Consider the following 19,895-nt stretch of genomic DNA (forward strand, 5'->3'; position numbering starts at 1 on the left):
CTTTTATAAAATATTTCATACCAATATTATCCAAAAATATGTATATACAGATTTCTTACGTCTCTTCTCAAAATACTAAATAGTTGCCTTTTTTTTCTGTTATAAACGGAATAAACTGTAAATGGGACTCAGTATCATACCATATATAACATGTTTTTAAGGTTAAAAAATTATAATCTCATTAAATAATGAGTTTGAGTTCCTTTTAAATAATTAAAGTCCATTACTGAACAATAAAAATATAGAAAATGTAATTTTCATTACCATTTTACTGTAATATATGCATTAATTATTTTAAACTTTTTTAAAAGCATATTAGTGATTAATATTTCGCTATATCAGTGGACGTAACTTTTGTGAATTGATTTGTTAACAAATTTTTCTTTGATCAAAATTAAAGAATGAAAAAAGACAAATTTCGAATGAGTGGACAGCTTTCAATAAAACAATATATATTAATAAATGAACGCGTACCAAAATTATATAAATGTCATACCTATATTTATATTATTATACATTGTAGATGAATTTAGTTTTGGTCAACTAAATTAAAAAAAAAAAACTGCAGAAACAATTTTAGTTTCTAAATATTAAATTTAAAAAACCTGAGATGAATTTTTAAAAGATAGTCTTATTTAGACACTGAACCATGTTTTTAAAATTTTAAATGATTAAAATGTATTTTTAAATTAATTTAAAATTTTATTAAACATAAATAAATCCATACATGAAGAGAGATGGATTTTAACAGTTTTAATATATTATATATTTTTTATTTTTTTAACAAACATTTTTAAACTGCTGAAATAGACAAATAAGAAATGTGTGTGGCCATTCACCATCACGTCAAACAGAATATGGTAAGAATTACGCTGTGTTTGTTTATGTTTAAATGTTATTTATGATTATTGAAAAATGTGAATTGTGGTTGTTTATTTATAGAAGTCTTAGAATAAGATCGTATATAATTTGGTGTTTAAGTGAAACAAAACCTATATCAATTATATATAATTTGATTGGTTTTTTCCGCAGTCAATTCCAACCACAATAAAGAAAATTGCATTACTTTTAGATTTCAAGTATATTTATTATCTATATTATATATAAATATTTGCTTTGATATCCACAACAAGATAAGTGGACTCATAAGTCATATCAATTTTAAAACATACTTTCTCCTTAATATAACATTCCAAAAATACAGTATAAACTATATAATAGAATAATTACATTTAATAATAATTCAGATCAATCTTACACTAAGAAGAGCGTACGGTTATGGCCGAACGGTCTAAAGATGAACAGAAATTAAACCTAACGCCTTAAGTAATTCAAACCGAACGGTTTACAAAAACCTATACCGAACGATCAAACAAAAACAGAAGGAGAAGGTGATCGAACGACCACCTTACTATAACTAGACTACTGGCCGAACGTCTTACTCTTCGGTCTTAACTTCAATCTCAACTAAATTTTCTTCTTCTAGCGCCTCTCCCAGCAGTTCGTCTCCTTCTGCTCACATCCACAACGGATGAGCATTGCAATGACAAAGACGGATGTACAAAACAAGACAAGACAGGAAACACAGGGTAAGCTTATGTAATTTAATTCATGTATAGACATTCATTTCACACAATCAAACACACAAGATATATTTCATCATACGTTTCATATAAATCATAATACTAGACTGACTGTCCGGACTGTGTGAAATATGTGTAGCTACAGGTGTTCGTGCACCCGAGTGATGTAGTAACTGGGATGCCCTCAACAGTTGCCACCCGAGGTTAGTCCTATCTGTCCAAAGTACCCCTAAGGACTAGGACCTCCTGTCATTCCCACACATGACCTACCCTCCTCTACGTGAGGACGATACTCACGGAACATCAGGATGAACAGCCAGCTTAGCATGCCCACATTCATACTTTACCAATTCAATAATCATCCATGAGTCGTTCTGCCCTGGAACGCTCGTTCAAATCCACAACATTCCATTCATCTCATATTTTCTTCATCTTTCATTATCAATCTTCTCAAATTCATCTTTCATTACCAATCAGTTAAATTCCATCTTTGTTCAAGGATTCTTAAGGACACCCGATACCGAACGTTCAATCCTCACTCAAAACGAGGATGAACACTTGGAACGAGACAGAGAAGTCTCTCGTTCCAGTATAGAATAAGACCGAGAGGGTTACTGTCAGGTTGAGAAAGAAACCGAGTACAACTATATGTCACAAGAACGACTAGAACGAACGTTACTTACAAAGATGAGTCAGTTGAATGAACTGACTCTCGTGAGCTCAAACCAAACACCTAAAGAACATGTCAAGTATTAAGACTTTAGGCAGGAACCAATGAATGTAGACACGTCAAGACATTTAAAGAACCATACTTAGAAGAATTCACATAAAGAAACCTAAAGTCAGTCAATGACCGAACACGGTAGAGGGAAAATTCTATTGAAGTTGGACGAACGCTATTTTCATCAAGATAGGTCATACACGAAACGAGTACGAGCGATTGGTATAAGACCAAGCACTACTCATTACGAGCGCTTGGTGTGAGACCGAGCACTACTAAACTTATAATAGAAAGCTTGATAAATATAATAAGATACTATTGGAATAGTGTTTAAGAATAACTAAAATATACAAATACATATATTTACAAAATTTAAGTTTATCACAGAATACTCAGATACAACTACGCTTGGCTGAACGCTCAAGCATAGTATTACCACACGAAGACGCTCGTCCTCAACTAGGGTTCTTTCCAAATGAAAGAATCCAATTTTAACCAAGGTTACTAGTATTACCGAACGGTCAATGACCGTTCAATGACGAATGTACATTATCATAGGGAAATTTCATATCTAGGACTCATTTATCTTCAACTCATTTCTTAATACATAATTTCATAACTTTATAAATTCATATTGTAATAAATTTTTCATGCTTCATACAATCCATATCATAGTAAATAATCATATTCCATATAAACAAGCATATCAGCATTCATACTTTATATACATTCAACCACTCAGCAACATGCATTCATTATCAACGAATGTACAAACGAACATACAATTAAATTAAATAAGTTTCCCTTACCTCTGAGTGTGAACAAACGTCCTAGAGACAAAAGTAAGGTTCGCCTGACTACAATTCCTTCTACCCTCACGCTCAAAAATTCTTCAAACTAAACCAAACAACAGACCAAAATGGTTCAGAATGAGACTATGAACTCATGCAACCAGAAGTTGGTTTGTATGTGCCAGGGAACGAACGACTAAAGGAGAAGAAGAACTTACCAGTTCAGAACTCGAAACCGATCGGTTCAAACTGAAGCTCTTGACGCCGGGAGTGCTTTTATGGTGTCTGAACGGAGATCGGAGAAGAGAAAGGGTGAGTTTTGGTAGAGAGAAGGGTGAGCTTTTTAGAGAGAAAGAGGAGAAATGAGAATTTCAGAGTTTGGGGAAGAAGGGTGCATGCAGAGAGTGTGACGTGAATTTCTAAAAATCAGTTTTGTTTCCCACGTCAAAACGAGCGTCCGCTCATCTGCCGACACCTGCCTTCCACTATCTGATTTCCGGATCCTCGTTACTTGACACCTGGCGTCCGTTCAGAGAGTTTTTGGGTGCGTTTTTAACGAAATCTGACACTTAACATTATTAAAGTTTTCCTTAACATAACAAAAATCATTATTTTGTTTAGCAAAAATAATATATAAAATATATTTATGAATTTTTTTTTCAAAATATTTTTGTTACATAAGTAAATTAGTTGTTCCGTAATATCATGACCATAAATTTAATATTAATATGTGAAACGGAAAAATTAATATAATAATATTAAGTACTAGAAAAATGATCAAGTATAAATAATAGTAATAATAAGACAAAAATAAGAATTGATAAAATTAAATAATTTTTATCACAAAAATAAAAATATAAAATAAATTATAAATGAAAATAAAAAAAAATGTAGATTAAAAAATACGGAGAGTATAAATAGAGAAAACGTTCCCACTAATTTAGTTGATTAGATCATTGTACTGATTATTATAAAATAAAATTTATGATAAAAAAGAAAAATAAAGAAAGAAGAGAAAATATATTATTCCGAAAAAAAAATATTATTTACAAATAATTAAATTAATTACATAAATAATTATAACAAATCAATTAATCAATATAATAAATTAATGGAGAATAATTTATTTATAATATAAAATTAAAAATTTGTTCGCTTAGAACACCTTTAATAAAAGAGTAAACTTAAGAAAATGGCCACCCATATTTCAAATAGTGCGTGAGAGGACCAACCATCCTACTATTTTTCTATTTATTTCCTCCATAAATATTTACCAATTAAAATGGAAAATGTCACAAATATTGACATTAAATGTATTAAATATTTCATATGATACTCGATTGATTTTTAAAACTACTTAATTGATTATGTATTATGTAAAATTCTAAAAAATAATATTTTAAAACTAACAATATTATAAAAATTCAATTATTTTAATGTTAAATAGTTTTATTATAAACAAGTTTTATTATTTTAAAACTAACAATATATTTATTATTGTTCTGGCAGATTGGGCTTGGAAGGGGTCTGCGTTTTGGACTCAGTAAACAACAGAAAAAGAAAGAATTATTACACATTCTCATTATTGATACCCTTCAAGTTTACTAATACACCACCTGTTTCATTTTTCTTTTAAATAGACCCTCAACTGAAAATGAGGAGAAAAATAATCACGGGTAAAGATAATAAATATTAAGGAATCACTTATAATGATACAGGAGAAGGTAAAAGGTAAAGAGGATAATAGTGTTAAAGGTAAAGTTGTTGAGGGATTATTACCATGGCTACAAAGAGATACTAAACTGAAAAAACATTTAAAAAGGGGTGCAAATAGCATCTATACAAATTTTAACAACATATCAAGGGGCTAAGCCCCGGGAAAATCAATGCAACTAATTATGTTAACATATTTTTTACACAACAAATACTTTTAACCTACTCATTTAAATTATTAAATTCAATACTAGTCTATTAATTTATTCTTGCACTCTCGTAATTCACCTGTTTCTTCTCTACTAATTCATTTTAACTATCAACAAATTATATAATTATTTTATATCTTTCTTTCAAGGTTCTTATTTTTTGTTTTTCGTCCCAAATAGATTTTTTATTTATTTTTGTTCTTTGATTTTTATTTATGAAAAATTGATGTAGTTAGACTCTTATTGTTAAATTGGTTTAACAAGATTAAAAATATTTTGATGTGACAAGTTAAAAATTTCTTAATTTTCTACCATGTGATTTTTTTTAAATCATATGGTAGAAAATTAAGAATTTTTTTTTCAAGACATATTTGTGGTTCATCTTCAATTTCAATTATCTATTCACTCTTCAATGGAGGCAGGATCTCTTCCTCTCTAGACTTTCGATCCTTCTCAATCTCCACAACCCTCTCCAACTTCCACCTCCTCTTTTGTTATCATTTTTTCACTACTTTCCTTCAACCATTGCCTTGGATGTGGTGGACATTAAGGGTAAGTCTGTTTTGTATTATCCTTGTAGAAAACAAAACATGTCCTTTAACTGTTATCCAAAATTCAAATTTTTGTTTACGATATACCGATAAAATTTAGATTTAACTCGCCAGGTTTCCCTTATGTTAGCAAACTAAAAAACAATAGGTATCATTATGTATACATGACCTTACTTTGCAGACCTAACCCAGTCAACGGAAGCCAATTATTTTGCTCTCCATTTTCCTAAAAACAAATACGATAACACAAACTCAACATTATAATATCATGGCCCATGCTAAGTGAAACAACAAAAAAACACTTCAACAAATTACGAGTGATAAAGAAAATAGTTGAGTTCAAAAAATGCAGAGAAGAGAATGCAACTAAACATTGTTGGTCCTGAGTCACACAACGTCACATGCTTTTGAGACAACAGAGTATCAATTAGAGATTTTAGATTTTAGGATTTTGCATAAAAATGAGATTTTTTAATTGTTTGATCATGTTTGAAACTCACAATATACGTATCAACATTTCGTTTAATGTATTTTTAAATTTAATGACAAAGATCCAATTATATCCATTTTAGACAAATAAGAATACAATTAAAAACAAAAATAAATAAAAAACCATTTAATTTAAGATAAGTAAACAAAAATATAAACCTCATTCATCATTTAACCTTTTCTTATACAACTTTTGTCAACATACTTTTATACTAAATACTCTAAAAATATTATTTAACACACGCTCATATTTATGGGTATTTAAATTTATATAATTAAATACAATTTATCTTGTTAGCTCATTCCAATATATTATCAAAATCACCAATAAAATAATAGAACTATTAAAACCATCAACAAAGAGATCACAATCTCTTGAAGACTAAATGGATGCTAAAGAGCAATATTTAAATATAGTTTTGTTTTCCTGTTTCAAATATGACAATTTTGGAATTGATTAAAATGTAGGGTAATAGGGCAATAGGCAGAGAATTCTAACCCTGCCAAACTTTGTCTGCTTGTCTGCCAAATTAACATGAAGGATGCATGAGTAGCGTACTTTGTTAGTGAAATGCATGCATGGGCATTGCTATTGCTATTATGAAGTCAGCGATTTCAACCTTCAATCTAAATCATGCGCTGTCACTTCCTTATCATATGTCATAAAATTTTCTCACTTTCTCATCACACCAATTTAATAAATTAAATTATATATGTGTATTTTTTAAAGAATTTAATTCAACCCTACTCTTCTTTCTTTATACAAATTGTTTATATATTTCACATCTATTTATATATATATATATATATATATATATATATATATATATATATATATAAGTGTGTATGATAATTACTTAGACAACATATCAACCTTATCTAACAGTAACCAAACAATTTTTAGATACCAACAGACCTTCCATAAAGTAATTTTAATGTGACTCATTGTCCTTATCACCAAATGCCAATAAAAAATTAATTAAAAGATAAGTACTATGATATTGTTTATGTATCTTTTTAATTAAATTTAAAATTTTATTTCGGAAATACTTATTCAATGTTCTATAAATTTAATGTACTTGTAAAAAAGATTAAAATCTTTAATAAATTACTACAATTTATTAGGTAATAATAATTTTATATAATTTAAAATTAGTATTAAAAATAATTTAAATACTAATTTTTTCTAACTATTTAATTGTATCAAAAGTTTCAAATTTCAAAACAATCAGTATTTCACTTACACTAATTGATTTAATAATATTATTCCACTTGAATATGAAACAAATATATCTTAATATTTAAGTCAAAATCAATAGTTTTAGTTAAGTTGTGTTATTTAAAGTCTAAATCTTGTCTGGTAAGTGGTTTTCTGTATGTTCAAACCGTTATAGGTTTCATGGTAGATTTTTCTTAAGTAATTTTCTGTATGTCCAAACCGGTCATAGGTTTTATGGTAGATTTTTATTAATATTGGCCTAATTACGACCTACTTGTGATTAATTATATTTTAATTTTAAGTTCATCAACTTTAAGGTTAATCTATTAAAGTATTGTTCATCCTGATCGGTCTAATTCAAGGTCGAATAATAAACTTAATGATCATCCAGGTTTGTCCTGTTCTCCGAGTCAGTGCTTGATTCATCTAAGCTAGTGTATGACCAATCAAACTCGGTGTTTTGTTCACCAAGCCGATGATTAACTATTCAAAGTGGTTCATGGTCGGACGACTAATTTAGTGACTGGTTAAGTTCAATGACTTCCACTCTGGGTTGTAGAACATCCATCTGGGCTGGTGTATGATCAACCGACTTGTTTGGTGGTTTGCTAGCTTACTGGTTGACCACGTGAACTATAATTGACCGTCTAGGTTATGGTTGACCGATACGTTCATATGTACATAGGATTTCAAAGCCTTATGCGTTGAACTAATTTTGATATTAGATTGCTTTTTGCAAGTATTCTTCGACTATTTTGAACGGATGAGAGACAACCTATTAGACAACATTTGAACTTTAGATAACACAACTTAACATGTATATTAGCTTTATCCCCATATCGGAAACACTTATATTTTTAATTTATACGAATATTTTTACATACATTATTTATTAATAAGTTGTTTTCAAACATTATAAAAGTTCTATCTATTTTTTATTTTGTTTTATTCATAAATAACTTGATTTTAGTTAATAATGTCATTCTTAAAACATCTTTAATTTAAGCTTGTTATAATTTTAATGGTCTATTTTATCGACTATATAAAGTTTTAATGAATAATATTTTAAAAATATATATTTGAGATTAAAAAAATAAGAATTAAATATATCTTTTTTTATCTTTAAACTATTTTTAAAACGCATTTTTGTTAATATACTATATTCCCACCAATTAATATTTGAAGATTATATTAATAATATTTTATAAAACATGTAATAATTTAATTTTTTAAGAATTATTTTGTTTTAAAATAATTTAAGAAAAACAATATATCTAAACAAAAGATTAAATCACGTTGAATAACACACTAATCAATTTGTATGGTATAATTATAATGAGAAAGAGAGCATTTTTTCAAGATTTGGATAGATATTTTAGGGTAGGAAAGCACCATAGTGGGACCCTTTTTGGCTGTCGATGAACTACAAAAATATTTTTATTTTTGTGATCAAAGCCCACATCATTACTTTTCAATTTGATAAGTACAACAATAATTGCTCACAATAACATAACAAAATGCTGTTTGCTTCTTATTTACCGTTTCTTAATTTACCTTTTCAATTTCATTAATTAATTGAAACATTTCAGTTTATGTTATTTTTCTACCTCATATCTTTGAGATTTAATAAGGTATTTTGATACAAACTTGTAACATTACTATGATTAGATAGGTATAACTATGTTATAACTATAGTAAGTATGATATAATCAAACTTAGAATATCTTTTAAGAGCACACTCCTATGTATTTTTATTGTTGTACTTAACTCAATATATAGCAATGCATTTAATTACAATAAATGAATTGAATAATTTTAGTTTTTTAAAACTGAATTGATATTAAACGTAACTGTTTGAACTAAATTTATTTATAACTTACTAAGGATATTTCAAAATAAAATATTTATTGATATTAATTCAAAATATTTAAATATAAAAAATATTTTGTAGAATGTTTTTCTTTATGTTTTTTGTTTGTGAAGAGTGTTGAGTAAACACGTGGGTTGTTCACTTTGCTGAAAACAACAAGTGGAACACAACAGAGGATTCTCCTACATTTTCTGCAACAATTCCTTCCTTCAATTTTTGGCACCTGATACTTTTAATACCCACTATCCTTTTCTTCTTTTCTTCTCCAATCATAAAACCTGCATTTTCAATTTTCCACGCATAATATTTTATTCTTTCTGCTTTATAATATACCTTTTTAATCATTTATATATTATCAATTTATTTAAATTCATTTCATTTATGGGAGGAGAAAGAAAAAAAGTGTGAAAAAAAGATATGCTAATACGATAATAAATAATCTCTTTAAATACAATTGTTGTTAGGAGTTAAATCGTATAGTTGGATAAGATCATGAATAGTCTGTTTTAAGACAAGAATAAACAGTTTGACTAGATTCTACACGGAATTCATTTTTATTCCATACAATTACAGCATTAATTAATCTCTTAACAGCAAAAGAACATAGTATCATAATATTCTTAAAGCATTAATTTTTAATTAGCAGATAATAGTAACTTACTTGTATGAAGATGTGGGGGTGAGACAAGTGGAATTAAATAAGAGGGTGACATTTTCAAAGCACTGGAAAGGAGCCAGCAAGAGACACAACACAACACAAGTGCAGTGAGTGAGAGAACCAATAATGATGCCAACTTGCTTCTCTTTTTCATTCCTGTTAAACCACTGGAAAAAAGATATTTTAATACTTTTTTTACAACATATATTAATTCATTATTTATTTATTATTATACTAATGTATTTTGAATTGTGTTAAAATATTTATAAAAAAAATGTTTGTGTGAGAAACAAAGACTGTTTTGCTGCGGTGTGTGTGAGAGTGAGTGTGAGACAGATAGTCAAGTGTAGTAAAGTAAAGTAAAGTAGTGGAAGAAGTAGGAAAAAGGCAAAAATGAATTATTAGAAAGGTTTGGCTTAAAACTGACCAAAGAGAAAGAAGGGAAGAAAGAAGGGAAGAAAGAAGGGATAGAAGGTTCTGTTCCAGATTTGGTGTCACACCGCTAGTTTTGCCCATTCCGCCAGCTATGTATTTATGAATGTATCTCACTCTCTTTCTTTTTCTCTTCTGTTTTGTTCAGTTACTTGTCTTTCTCTTTCACCATACTTTTAACGCTTCGCCATTACTCAACTTTCCCTTTCGCTAACAAACTTTCCTTCTATTCTCTTCTCACCAAGTGCAACTTCACCGTCCATGACCTACAACCGGCTACTCCGGTACCTGATTCCGATTTTCACTTTCTCTTTTTCTAAGTTTTCTTGCTTCTTCTGCTTTTGCCCAACCCTTTTGTCCCTTTGCGCGCACGCTTTGGTCTGTGCCTACTCGATTTCATTTTCTCCCTACTCTTCTGTTCACTGATTTTTCCGCTGTCTGATTGAGCTTTCTGGATTTTTTTTTCTTCTCTTTTTCTGGCGGATGATTTTGTTTGGTTTGGTCCCCATTGCATCAGTCTTTTGTTGTTGTGGGTTTTTGTTTCTGAATTAATCATGCCCGGTTCTTTAAATTGGACTTTGGTGATTTTTAATTATTTCCGTATTTTTCTTTTTAGATAAAATTACATGGTCGTTTAATTGGTTGTGTCTGGAGTCTGTTGTGTTTCTGCATTTTCTTAGTAGACGAAGTTTCAGTGCTTAGCAATTGAGCCATATTTGTAATTTTTACTCCTTTGGATGAACTTGTAATTAAAGAGTGTTAATTAACTACTAGATTGGTTGTCACGTTCAGAGTGATTGCTTTTCTAGATCTTTTCTGGATAGCTTGGCTGTGGCTATCCAGGTCTGCACAATTTGAGTTGCTATTAGACCTGATTTATGTACAGAACAGAAAGAAATGAAAGGGTTATGTTTTTTCCCCTTGGAATTAAACACGGAATAGATTTCCTGGTCTTCTTGTTATCCATTTTTTCATGGCTAGGTAAAGTACCCTTACTATTTCCAAAAACAGGCTTAACTTCGTGGTTGATCGTAAATACTTTGTTCTGCAATAATTCTGTTTTTATCACTAGTAATTTGTTCTGTACTGTTAATCTTTGTATGACATTTACTGTTGTTTTCCAATTTTCACAGCTTAATTGTTTTGATGATTCTGCTTTGCAGAGATGGAGGTTGCTACTATGCTAATTGATTCTGACGGACATTGTGTCAGTGGATGATGCCAGTAGAAATGGGCTTCTTATTTGTGTTATTGATATTGGGTTGCTTATGTTCTTTTGTGTTTCCTGACACGCAAGGTATACTCTTCTGTTCTTATGGTACTCAACCCAAAAGAAAAGCATATATGCTATGTAAAAGTTAACTGATATGCTTACATACATTGAATTTCTTTTATGTAAATAAAGTAGCTTTTCAACTTTAATTTCCAATTTTTTTATGAGGAGTAAATAGATAAAAACAACTATTTATTGACAGAATTGAAGGGTTGCCTCATTTTTTTCCAAAACTTCCGTGGTTTTGGACTTTTGGTCAAAGATCTAGTCAATATGTAATGTTCTTGTTCATTTCAGGAGATGCACTATATGCATTGAAGGCGTCACTGAATGCTTCAGCTCACCAGCTTACTGACTGGAATCAAAATCAAGTGAATCCTTGTACTTGGTCACGTGTTTACTGTGACTCAAACAACAATGTCATCCAAGTGTAAGATATTTTCTGTAGTTGTTTTCTTTTAATTATTTGATTTGCTGAAGATGTTGACTATCATTATTCATTGTTGAAGTTATATATCTCACATTTTCGTAGCTTTAATTTTTTGCTTTCTGTATATAAAATTGCTTCGTTGCAGATCACTAGCAAATATGGGATTCACAGGATACTTGAACCCAAGAATAGGAGTACTTAAATATGCTACAGCTCTGTAAGGATTTCTATCACCAAAAGGATCCGCACAATCTTGGTCAACTCCATAGTATTAAAAATTATTTTGGCATTCTACTCGCAATTTTCTATGATGGAGAACTTGTTAGATAGCTTCAGTTTTTTGGCTATTAAAAACCATGTGTGCATATTCCCTCCTTTTTACTGGCTAGCGTTATCATTATTGAATTGTTTGCATTACAATGTGAAATTATATATACACACGTCACCATTATTTTTTGTTGCTATATAAGATTGAAATTATTTTCTATGCATCTGATGAGCTGTAGTCATTATCTGCAGTGAATGTTACGGACTTTGATGCATACTATTGCTAAGTATTGATAATTTTGATATATTTTTTATTATGAATAATTTTCTTATTTTAAAAGAAGTTATTGATGTTCTCTAGTGAAGTAGTTCACGAGTTTACTCTTGCTATATTGCGGAGGGGTGTGGCGTGAAGTTGTTCATGCTTTTGTTTTATTACATGTTTTCATTGGAATGGTTTTTTCTTTTAAATATTTACCATCAACAACTAAAGGAAAAATTTAAATCTAAGAATTGATGTATATTATACATGTATTAGTTCTTTGCAAGGGAATGGCATCACTGGCAGCATACCGAAAGAGATAGGAAACATGACAAGCTTGTGCAGGTTGGATTTGGAAAACAATAAATTAACTGGAGAAATACCTTCTTCCCTTGGTAATCTTAAAAAGCTTCAGTTCTTGTAAGTATGACATTCCTTCTGCTAGGTTATTTGGTTATATGATGCGTCTTCTTATGTATTCTTTTGTGTAATTTTTATAAGTGTCTGTTTATTTGTCCTGCAACCAGAACATTGAGTCAAAACAATCTTAGTGGGACTATTCCTGAATCACTTGCTACTCTTCCAATCTTGATCAATGTGTATGTGCAATTATGGTTTCTAGAACTTTGCTGTTTCTTTTAAAGTATATTTCATTACTTTAGTATCTGATCGATTATTCTAACTTCTCTTTTTGCAGTATGCTAGATTCAAATAATCTGAATGGCACAATCCCAGGGCGGTTATTTGAGGTTTCTAAATACAAGTATGGATGACAAAACCACAAAATTAGCGTATGATGCATTTAAATTGCCAATTGAACTTGTCTTTCTAACCCTGACTGCAAGGACAATGTGTTCACATGCAACACTTGATGAAATACATTCGAAGTGTCCAGATACATAGAATTTCATTTAACAATTACTGACATAATCGAATCAATCAGTGATAGTGATTCTATGTAATGTGGTTAATTAATCAATGAAACAGTAAGGGAAAACTATGAGCAGAACAATCTGTATAGTATTATGGAAATTTGGAATTTCATAATATGAGAAAAAGCTGAAACAAGAAGCTGTCAGCTCTAACAGAAAAGAAACGGAATTTTCAGAAATAAAACAGAATGTCAGAGAACATTCCAAAAGGGCCAAGAGAGAGAAAGCGACAAATTACATCATGCACACCTTTTCCATTTTGCAATTCCCCTTTTATATTACTTGGTCCTCCACATGAAATCTTTCAGTGCAAAATTGACTTTTTCTTTTCCTTCCACTTTTGCAGTTATCCTTGTTTACCTCCCTCTTTGCTATGCATCCACTGAGTCCCCCGATCCCCACTTGCTCACTACCTGCAGCTGCTTCTATTTCTAGAGCCTCTTTTACTCCCTTCATAACATTTCTCCCCTAATGTTGCAAAGTGAGCACATCTTCCCAAGGAGCACCCATTGATCAAGTACTTGAGGTATATGTTGATCCCAGTACAAACTTACTCTGGATTGTACCGCTCATGGCATTACAATCCAGAGTTATCAACCGGACCAAACTCATTGGTTAGAAGTGGCAGAGGCAAGTATTGTTGCCAACGCTCTCCTTTGTACGGTTTCAATAAAGAAACATGGAAAACTGGGTGGATCTTTGCTGTAGAGGGGCAATGATCTGCAATCTTCATCAGATTTTGTGTTAACATCAAATTAGGCTTAGGACATAACAGTGTTTGATCATGATGTAGCAACATTTCTTGCAATGGAGGGGTTCAGTGGCATCATCACCCAAATATTTTAGGAAGATTGGGAGGGTCTCTCCATAAATAGCTTCAAATTGTTTGGTGCCAATACCGGTTTGGAAGGAGGTATTATATCAATATTCTGTCCATCGCAACTTCTTCTTACTCCAGCCCTTTGGATCGTCAACTGTGAAGCATCTTAAATGCATCTCCAAACATCTAATCTATTAAGAGCTTTGGACTGATCATTGAATTGTGGAATGTAGGCAGTTCTCATATCTAAGATGGTGCCACTTATCCCAAGGAACTTCACAATGGATTTAATAAATACCTCAACTACTTGCTTGCTTGAATAATCTGCCTTTAAGTGTGGAAAAATGCACTTATTTAGAGAGACAATCCATGACAACCATGATCACTGTGAAGCCATGAGATGGGGTAGACAAACAATAAAATCCATGGCCAAATTTGTTGAGGGATAGGGAGGGGTTATAACAGTCCCATGGTTAAAGTATTAGATGATTTGGCATGTTGGTAGATCAACATTGTTGATCATAGGGTGAGGTTTGTATTTACTAATAAAAAGAATATCAAAAAGAATATCCCAAAAGGGTCAAGAGAGAGAACGAGACAAATTACATCATCCACACATTTTTCATTTAGCAATTTCCCTTTTATAATCACTCAGTCCCTCACCCGAAATCTTTCAGTGCAGAGTTTACTATTCTCTTCCTTCCACTTTTTGCAGTTGCCGTTGTTTATCTCACTCGTTGCCATTTGTACGCCTGGTTCCACAGTCCCCACTTGCTCACTACCTGCAGCTGCTTCTATTTCTGGAGCCTCTTTTACTCCCTTCATAACATTGTATTGGTTGTTTCTGGTTCCACTTCTTTATCTGCATTTGAAAGATTTTGTCAAATTTTTTTCAACAGACTTCATTTAGTTTTTGTAGCTTGGCTACTTCCGTGTTTTCTGCTGGAACAAGGCAAACCACGCACACTAATACTCAGACACAGTAAGCCACACAATTTTAAGGAGATTGAGAAACAAGAGACTTTCTCAATACACACTGAATTTACAAAGTTTACTATTATTTAAAGCTATGCAAAGCTGTATAACTGTAATTATTACAGTTAATACAGCATGTTTGGATTATTACAACATTTTTAACATCCAGAAAATAAATTGATTGGACACTATATTAGTATTGTTGAATGACAGGTGTTGGAGTGTTTTATATTCTTATTATTCGGCTTTGGCTACTCTAAAATAGCTTAGGTTTTTTCTTGAAAACCTAGAACTGTTGTTACTTGTATCTTTTAACATACCTTGTTATATATAGGCCTTTTGATCCTGAAGAATAGACAAAACTTTGTGCACTAATATTTTCTGCAACAAGTTGATTTAAAATGAGAATAAAGGAGTAATGAGGATTGAACTCTCTACCACTTGGTCAAAGTGGATCAAATACCATGTTAAGGAACTCACATCATAAGTGCAGCAAATGGGAGCATTAATGATAAAAAAATGCTTAATTTTATTGTTTGGTTATGTAGTTTACTATAAATTTGAAACTGTTTTTGTTCCCCCTTTTATCTCTTGGGACCATATGGTATGCTCTGTGCACGGAGTCCTCGGATAGAATATTATTTTAATTTATGTGCATGAGATGCTTTGCAATTTTTAACATAATTTTTACCATTACATTTTACTCTTTTAATTGTGCTCATTATTGCAGTTTCACTGGAAATAATTTGGATTGTGGTCATCGACTTTGCGAATCTGATAATGCAGACCAAGGTTACTTTATTTGAAAGTTTATTCCATCCTTTTGATGTGCGTGTTATCTCTTCTCTCTCCTCTCTACAAGCGGAATACTAATTTGTCTACTTTTTTCAGGTTCATCACATAAATCAAAAACTGGCCTCGTTGTTGGAATTGTTACAGCGCTAGTTGTTATCCTTTTCCTTGGTGGTCTGCTGTTCTTTTGGTGCAAGGGTAGAAACAAGGGCTACAGGCGTGAAGTTTTTGTAGATGTTCCAGGTTTGAGTTTCTTATTTAGATTGCAATGTTATTGCATAATAGGCTTCTCCTAAACAAAATGGTCCTTAAAACTTTGGAATATATCCATCCATCTTTATGACCCTAAACCTTTCATGTTAAGTGAATGTGAGATATGATCAAATTATGGCATGATAGAAGAAAATTTACTGGTTGAATCTATTCTGTAATCTTTTTACTGTGAATGCTTGTTAAAATAGAATAGTAGCTACATTAAAAATGAGTTGGTGTGAAATTTCCCCTTTTTAAAAATTACAAATTTCTGATGCTAACTATAAAATACCGTGTGTGTATTCTATATTCTGATAATTTTTGTTTTTTTATCAGGGGAAGTTGATCGGCGAATTGCATTTGGTCAGCTAAAACGATTTGCATGGAGAGAATTACAGATAGCTACAGACAACTTTAGTGAGAAGAATGTTTTAGGACAGGGAGGCTTTGGAAAGGTTTATAAAGGTGTTCTTGCTGATAACACAAAAGTTGCTGTCAAAAGGTTAACTGATTATGAAAGTCCTGGGGGAGATGCAGCTTTCCAGCGTGAGGTTGAGATGATAAGTGTAGCTGTGCATAGGAACCTGTTACGGTTGATTGGGTTTTGTACTACCCCGACTGAGCGCCTCTTGGTTTATCCCTTTATGCAGAACTTAAGTGTTGCCTATCGTCTTCGAGGTAACAATTTATAAATCATTTTTGGCGTCACTGGTATGCTAGGCATTCAATTTGAATTTCTACAAAAAAGAAAGTATTATTTACTTCTGTAACTGGAGTTGTATGGCCATTCAGATTTCATATTGTTGAGTATCATCACGATAAGTTCTTATATTGTTTCAGTCATATTATCATTTTAAACTTATGAGAAAATAACTGGGTGAAAATATTTAAAGTACACAATTGAGGATATATGCCAACCATTTTTAGGATTTATTCTATCCTGACTTGACTTCTGACCCAAGCACGTCCTAATTTTAGTTTTGGGGTACACATTTCCTAAACCAATCTGTTTCTCCTGTTTTTGCTGGTTTTCACTTGTTTTGTGAATGCAAGCGTGGTTTGACTGTTTAACTCTATCTGTATGGTCTGTTCAAAAGAAAAATACTTTTATAAATTACTTTTATGTGAGGAACTTCAAAATAAAACAAGATATGAAAAGTGTCAATGGGTGTTTCATCACTAACACTGCCATCTGACTGCTGCTATTTTAAATATTGAGCTTTATAACCTTTACATGATATCATAACCATAAATAAAAGAGATTAAATGATTTAGATTTAAATATGATTTTTGTATACTTTCTTTAATGTGTTTGGGTAGGTTGGATTTCCACATTTTGTTGTGTATATGTAAAATCTTGCATCTTTACCAGTTATGGTTTACCAAGTAAATACTGATGCAGAACTCAAACCTGGTGAACCTGTTCTGGACTGGCCTACTAGAAAACGAGTGGCCCTGGGAACAGCTCGAGGCTTAGAATATCTTCATGAGCATTGCAATCCTAAGATTATTCATCGGGATGTAAAGGCAGCTAATGTATTACTAGATGAAGATTTTGAAGCTGTTGTTGGTGATTTTGGCTTGGCAAAGTTAGTCGATGTTCGGAAAACCAACGTGACAACTGAAATTCGTGGGACGATGGGCCACATAGCTCCAGAATATTTGTCCACTGGAAAGTCTTCGGGAAGGACTGATGTTTTTGGTTATGGGATTATGCTCTTGGAGCTCGTTACAGGTCAACGAGCAATTGACTTTTCACGATTAGAAGAGGAAGATGATGTGCTGCTACTTGACCATGTAAGATCACTTTCTAACATCATGGCCTCCTTATTTGTTGTCTTTTTGGTTTGTTTCTTGTTTGTGTTTAGCATGCTTTACATCTTTTGTGTGACTCTTGGGTGATTTTGTGAGTGATTGTGTTCAAGAATCAACCGGTCATAGTTGCTCTACCTAAAGAGTATATCATTACCCCTCTTGACATGAGTAATGCTGTAGTGAGCCAAGGAAGTTCGTGTAGCTATAATAGTACATAAACATTTTGATTTAGATTGGAATAAGCTGGTGTGCGTTATTTATATGATAATGTTGATGAAGAAAAGCTGAACTGCAGTGTTTGTTTAGCCTTCTGCCGTAGCGTACATGTTGCTTGTGGTCATCATTATTCAAAAACCGAAATGCACCATTATTGCTTTGCACTTGTTGGTTATCTGATTACTGTTTTTACTGCATTTTTGTGTTCTACAGGTTAAAAAATTAGAACGGGAAAAAAGACTAGACGCCATTGTTGATCGCAACCTAAATAAAAATTACAACCTACTAGAGGTAGAAATGATGATACAGGTTGCGTTACTCTGTACGCAAGCAACACCAGAGGACCGTCCACCAATGTCTGAGGTGGTAAGAATGCTTGAAGGAGAAGGGTTGGCCGAAAGGTGGGAGGAATGGCAGCACGTGGAGGTCAATCGGAGACAAGAATACGAGAGATTACAAAGAAGATTTGATTGGGGAGAAGATTCCGTCTATAATCAAGATGCCATTGAGTTGTCTGGTGGGAGATGAGATTATCTATAAATTTAAAACATGTATGTTGTATGTTGTACCTAAATATCCTTTTATGATAGGTTAAGCTTGATTAGGAATGTGATTTTTCTTGTTTTCCAACTGTAAAGAAAGGGGGAAAATAGTTGTAAAATTTTGATGTTCCAAGGAACTTGTTTTTTTGTTTCCGGATAAGTAAGGAATTTATTAGAAAAATCTGTTGGTGTGATCTCAGCTGTTATCCCATTACATTACAGGGTACCCAACAACTACAACATTATATTGCGGCTTGTCAAACAGTGATCTAGCACTTACTCTGTGTTTCGTTTGGACTTGAAAACTTGCAAACAACGTTAAGATGAGAGAAGACACAAAAACTTGTTTCTCGTTTTGGTGTTTTGAACAATCTCAATGTTCGTAGTGCAGCAGCAGATTTTTCAAGTAGATAGGCATAATTTTATTTTAGTTTAGTGTGCATTTGCTAAAACTCCAATATTCAAGTACGTCATACGTCACAAAACTGTTTTTTTACTTTTCTATGTCATTGCTTCACCTTCATGTTTTTCTTCCTCATATACGTCATAAAACAACAGTTTTACCCTTAATAAAAAAATTCTGAAATTTATTTTAGATTGCAGAGCCCGAAATATATTATACTTTTGGAATATGTATGTAATGTAGAAAAATTTACTTCAAAAATTAAAATAAAAAATGAATTGAATTAATTAAAATTGTCTGTTTTAAGTAAACTATATTATAATTTATGAAATTGTAAAATTTACTCTAAAATAAGATATTATAAATAAAATTCAAATAAGTTAGGTACTTCAAAAACAATTTAGAATAATTCGATGTGTTTCAATTCCCTACTATCATATTACACTTTAACTCAATTTATCTAAAGTATTACACATTTCAATTTAGTTCTATTATCTAAAGTATTACACATTTCAATTTAGTTCTATTATCTAAAGTATTACACATTTCAATTTAGTTCTATTGAATAACCTTTTTAAGTATAATTTAATTCATTCCTTTTTACTTATAGCATTATTATAAAAAGTTACATAACATTTTCGCTCTAATTTCCATTTTTACTCTACTATCTAAAACGATAC

The 19,895-nt window shown here is 31.4% G+C and overlaps 1 protein-coding gene across 5 annotated transcripts; it reads left to right on the forward strand.

The window, feature by feature from the left end:
- Nucleotides 1-10,186: 10,186 nt before the first annotated feature.
- Nucleotides 10,187-19,011, forward strand: LOC108344865 (probable LRR receptor-like serine/threonine-protein kinase At5g10290). 5 transcript variants are annotated; one of them, XM_017583395.2, is made up of 12 exons: nt 10,187-10,344; nt 11,400-11,533; nt 11,807-11,939; nt 12,085-12,156; nt 12,745-12,888; nt 12,996-13,067; nt 13,166-13,231; nt 15,926-15,987; nt 16,087-16,230; nt 16,576-16,917; nt 17,642-18,036; nt 18,484-19,011. In XM_017583395.2, exons 2-12 carry the CDS (start codon nt 11,452-11,454, stop codon nt 18,796-18,798), a joined length of 1,827 nt encoding a protein of 608 aa, XP_017438884.1. In that variant the 5' UTR covers nt 10,187-10,344; nt 11,400-11,451; the 3' UTR covers nt 18,799-19,011. The 5 variants fall into 5 exon arrangements, with proteins under 5 accessions (XP_017438884.1, XP_017438876.1, XP_017438910.1 ...); XM_017583387.2 differs by lacking the exon at nt 10,187-10,344 and adding an exon at nt 10,362-10,520; XM_017583405.2 differs by lacking the exon at nt 10,187-10,344 and adding an exon at nt 10,379-10,614.
- The last annotated feature ends 884 nt before the right edge of the window (nt 19,012-19,895 follow it).

This window comes from Vigna angularis, chromosome 1 (genome assembly GCF_016808095.1).
Source record: "Vigna angularis cultivar LongXiaoDou No.4 chromosome 1, ASM1680809v1, whole genome shotgun sequence".
Lineage (NCBI taxonomy): Eukaryota > Viridiplantae > Streptophyta > Magnoliopsida > Fabales > Fabaceae > Vigna > Vigna angularis.

Coding starts and splice junctions, on each gene's coding strand:
- LOC108344865 (XM_017583395.2), top strand. CDS start 11,452: ATGATGCCAGTAGAAATGGGCTTCTTATTTGTGTTATTGATATTGGGT. Junction 12,157..12,744: donor CTTAAATATGCTACAGCTCT/GTAAGGATTTCT, acceptor TACATGTATTAG/TTCTTTGCAAGGGAATGGCA. Junction 16,231..16,575: donor AGTTTTTGTAGATGTTCCAG/GTTTGAGTTTCT, acceptor TTTTTTTATCAG/GGGAAGTTGATCGGCGAATT.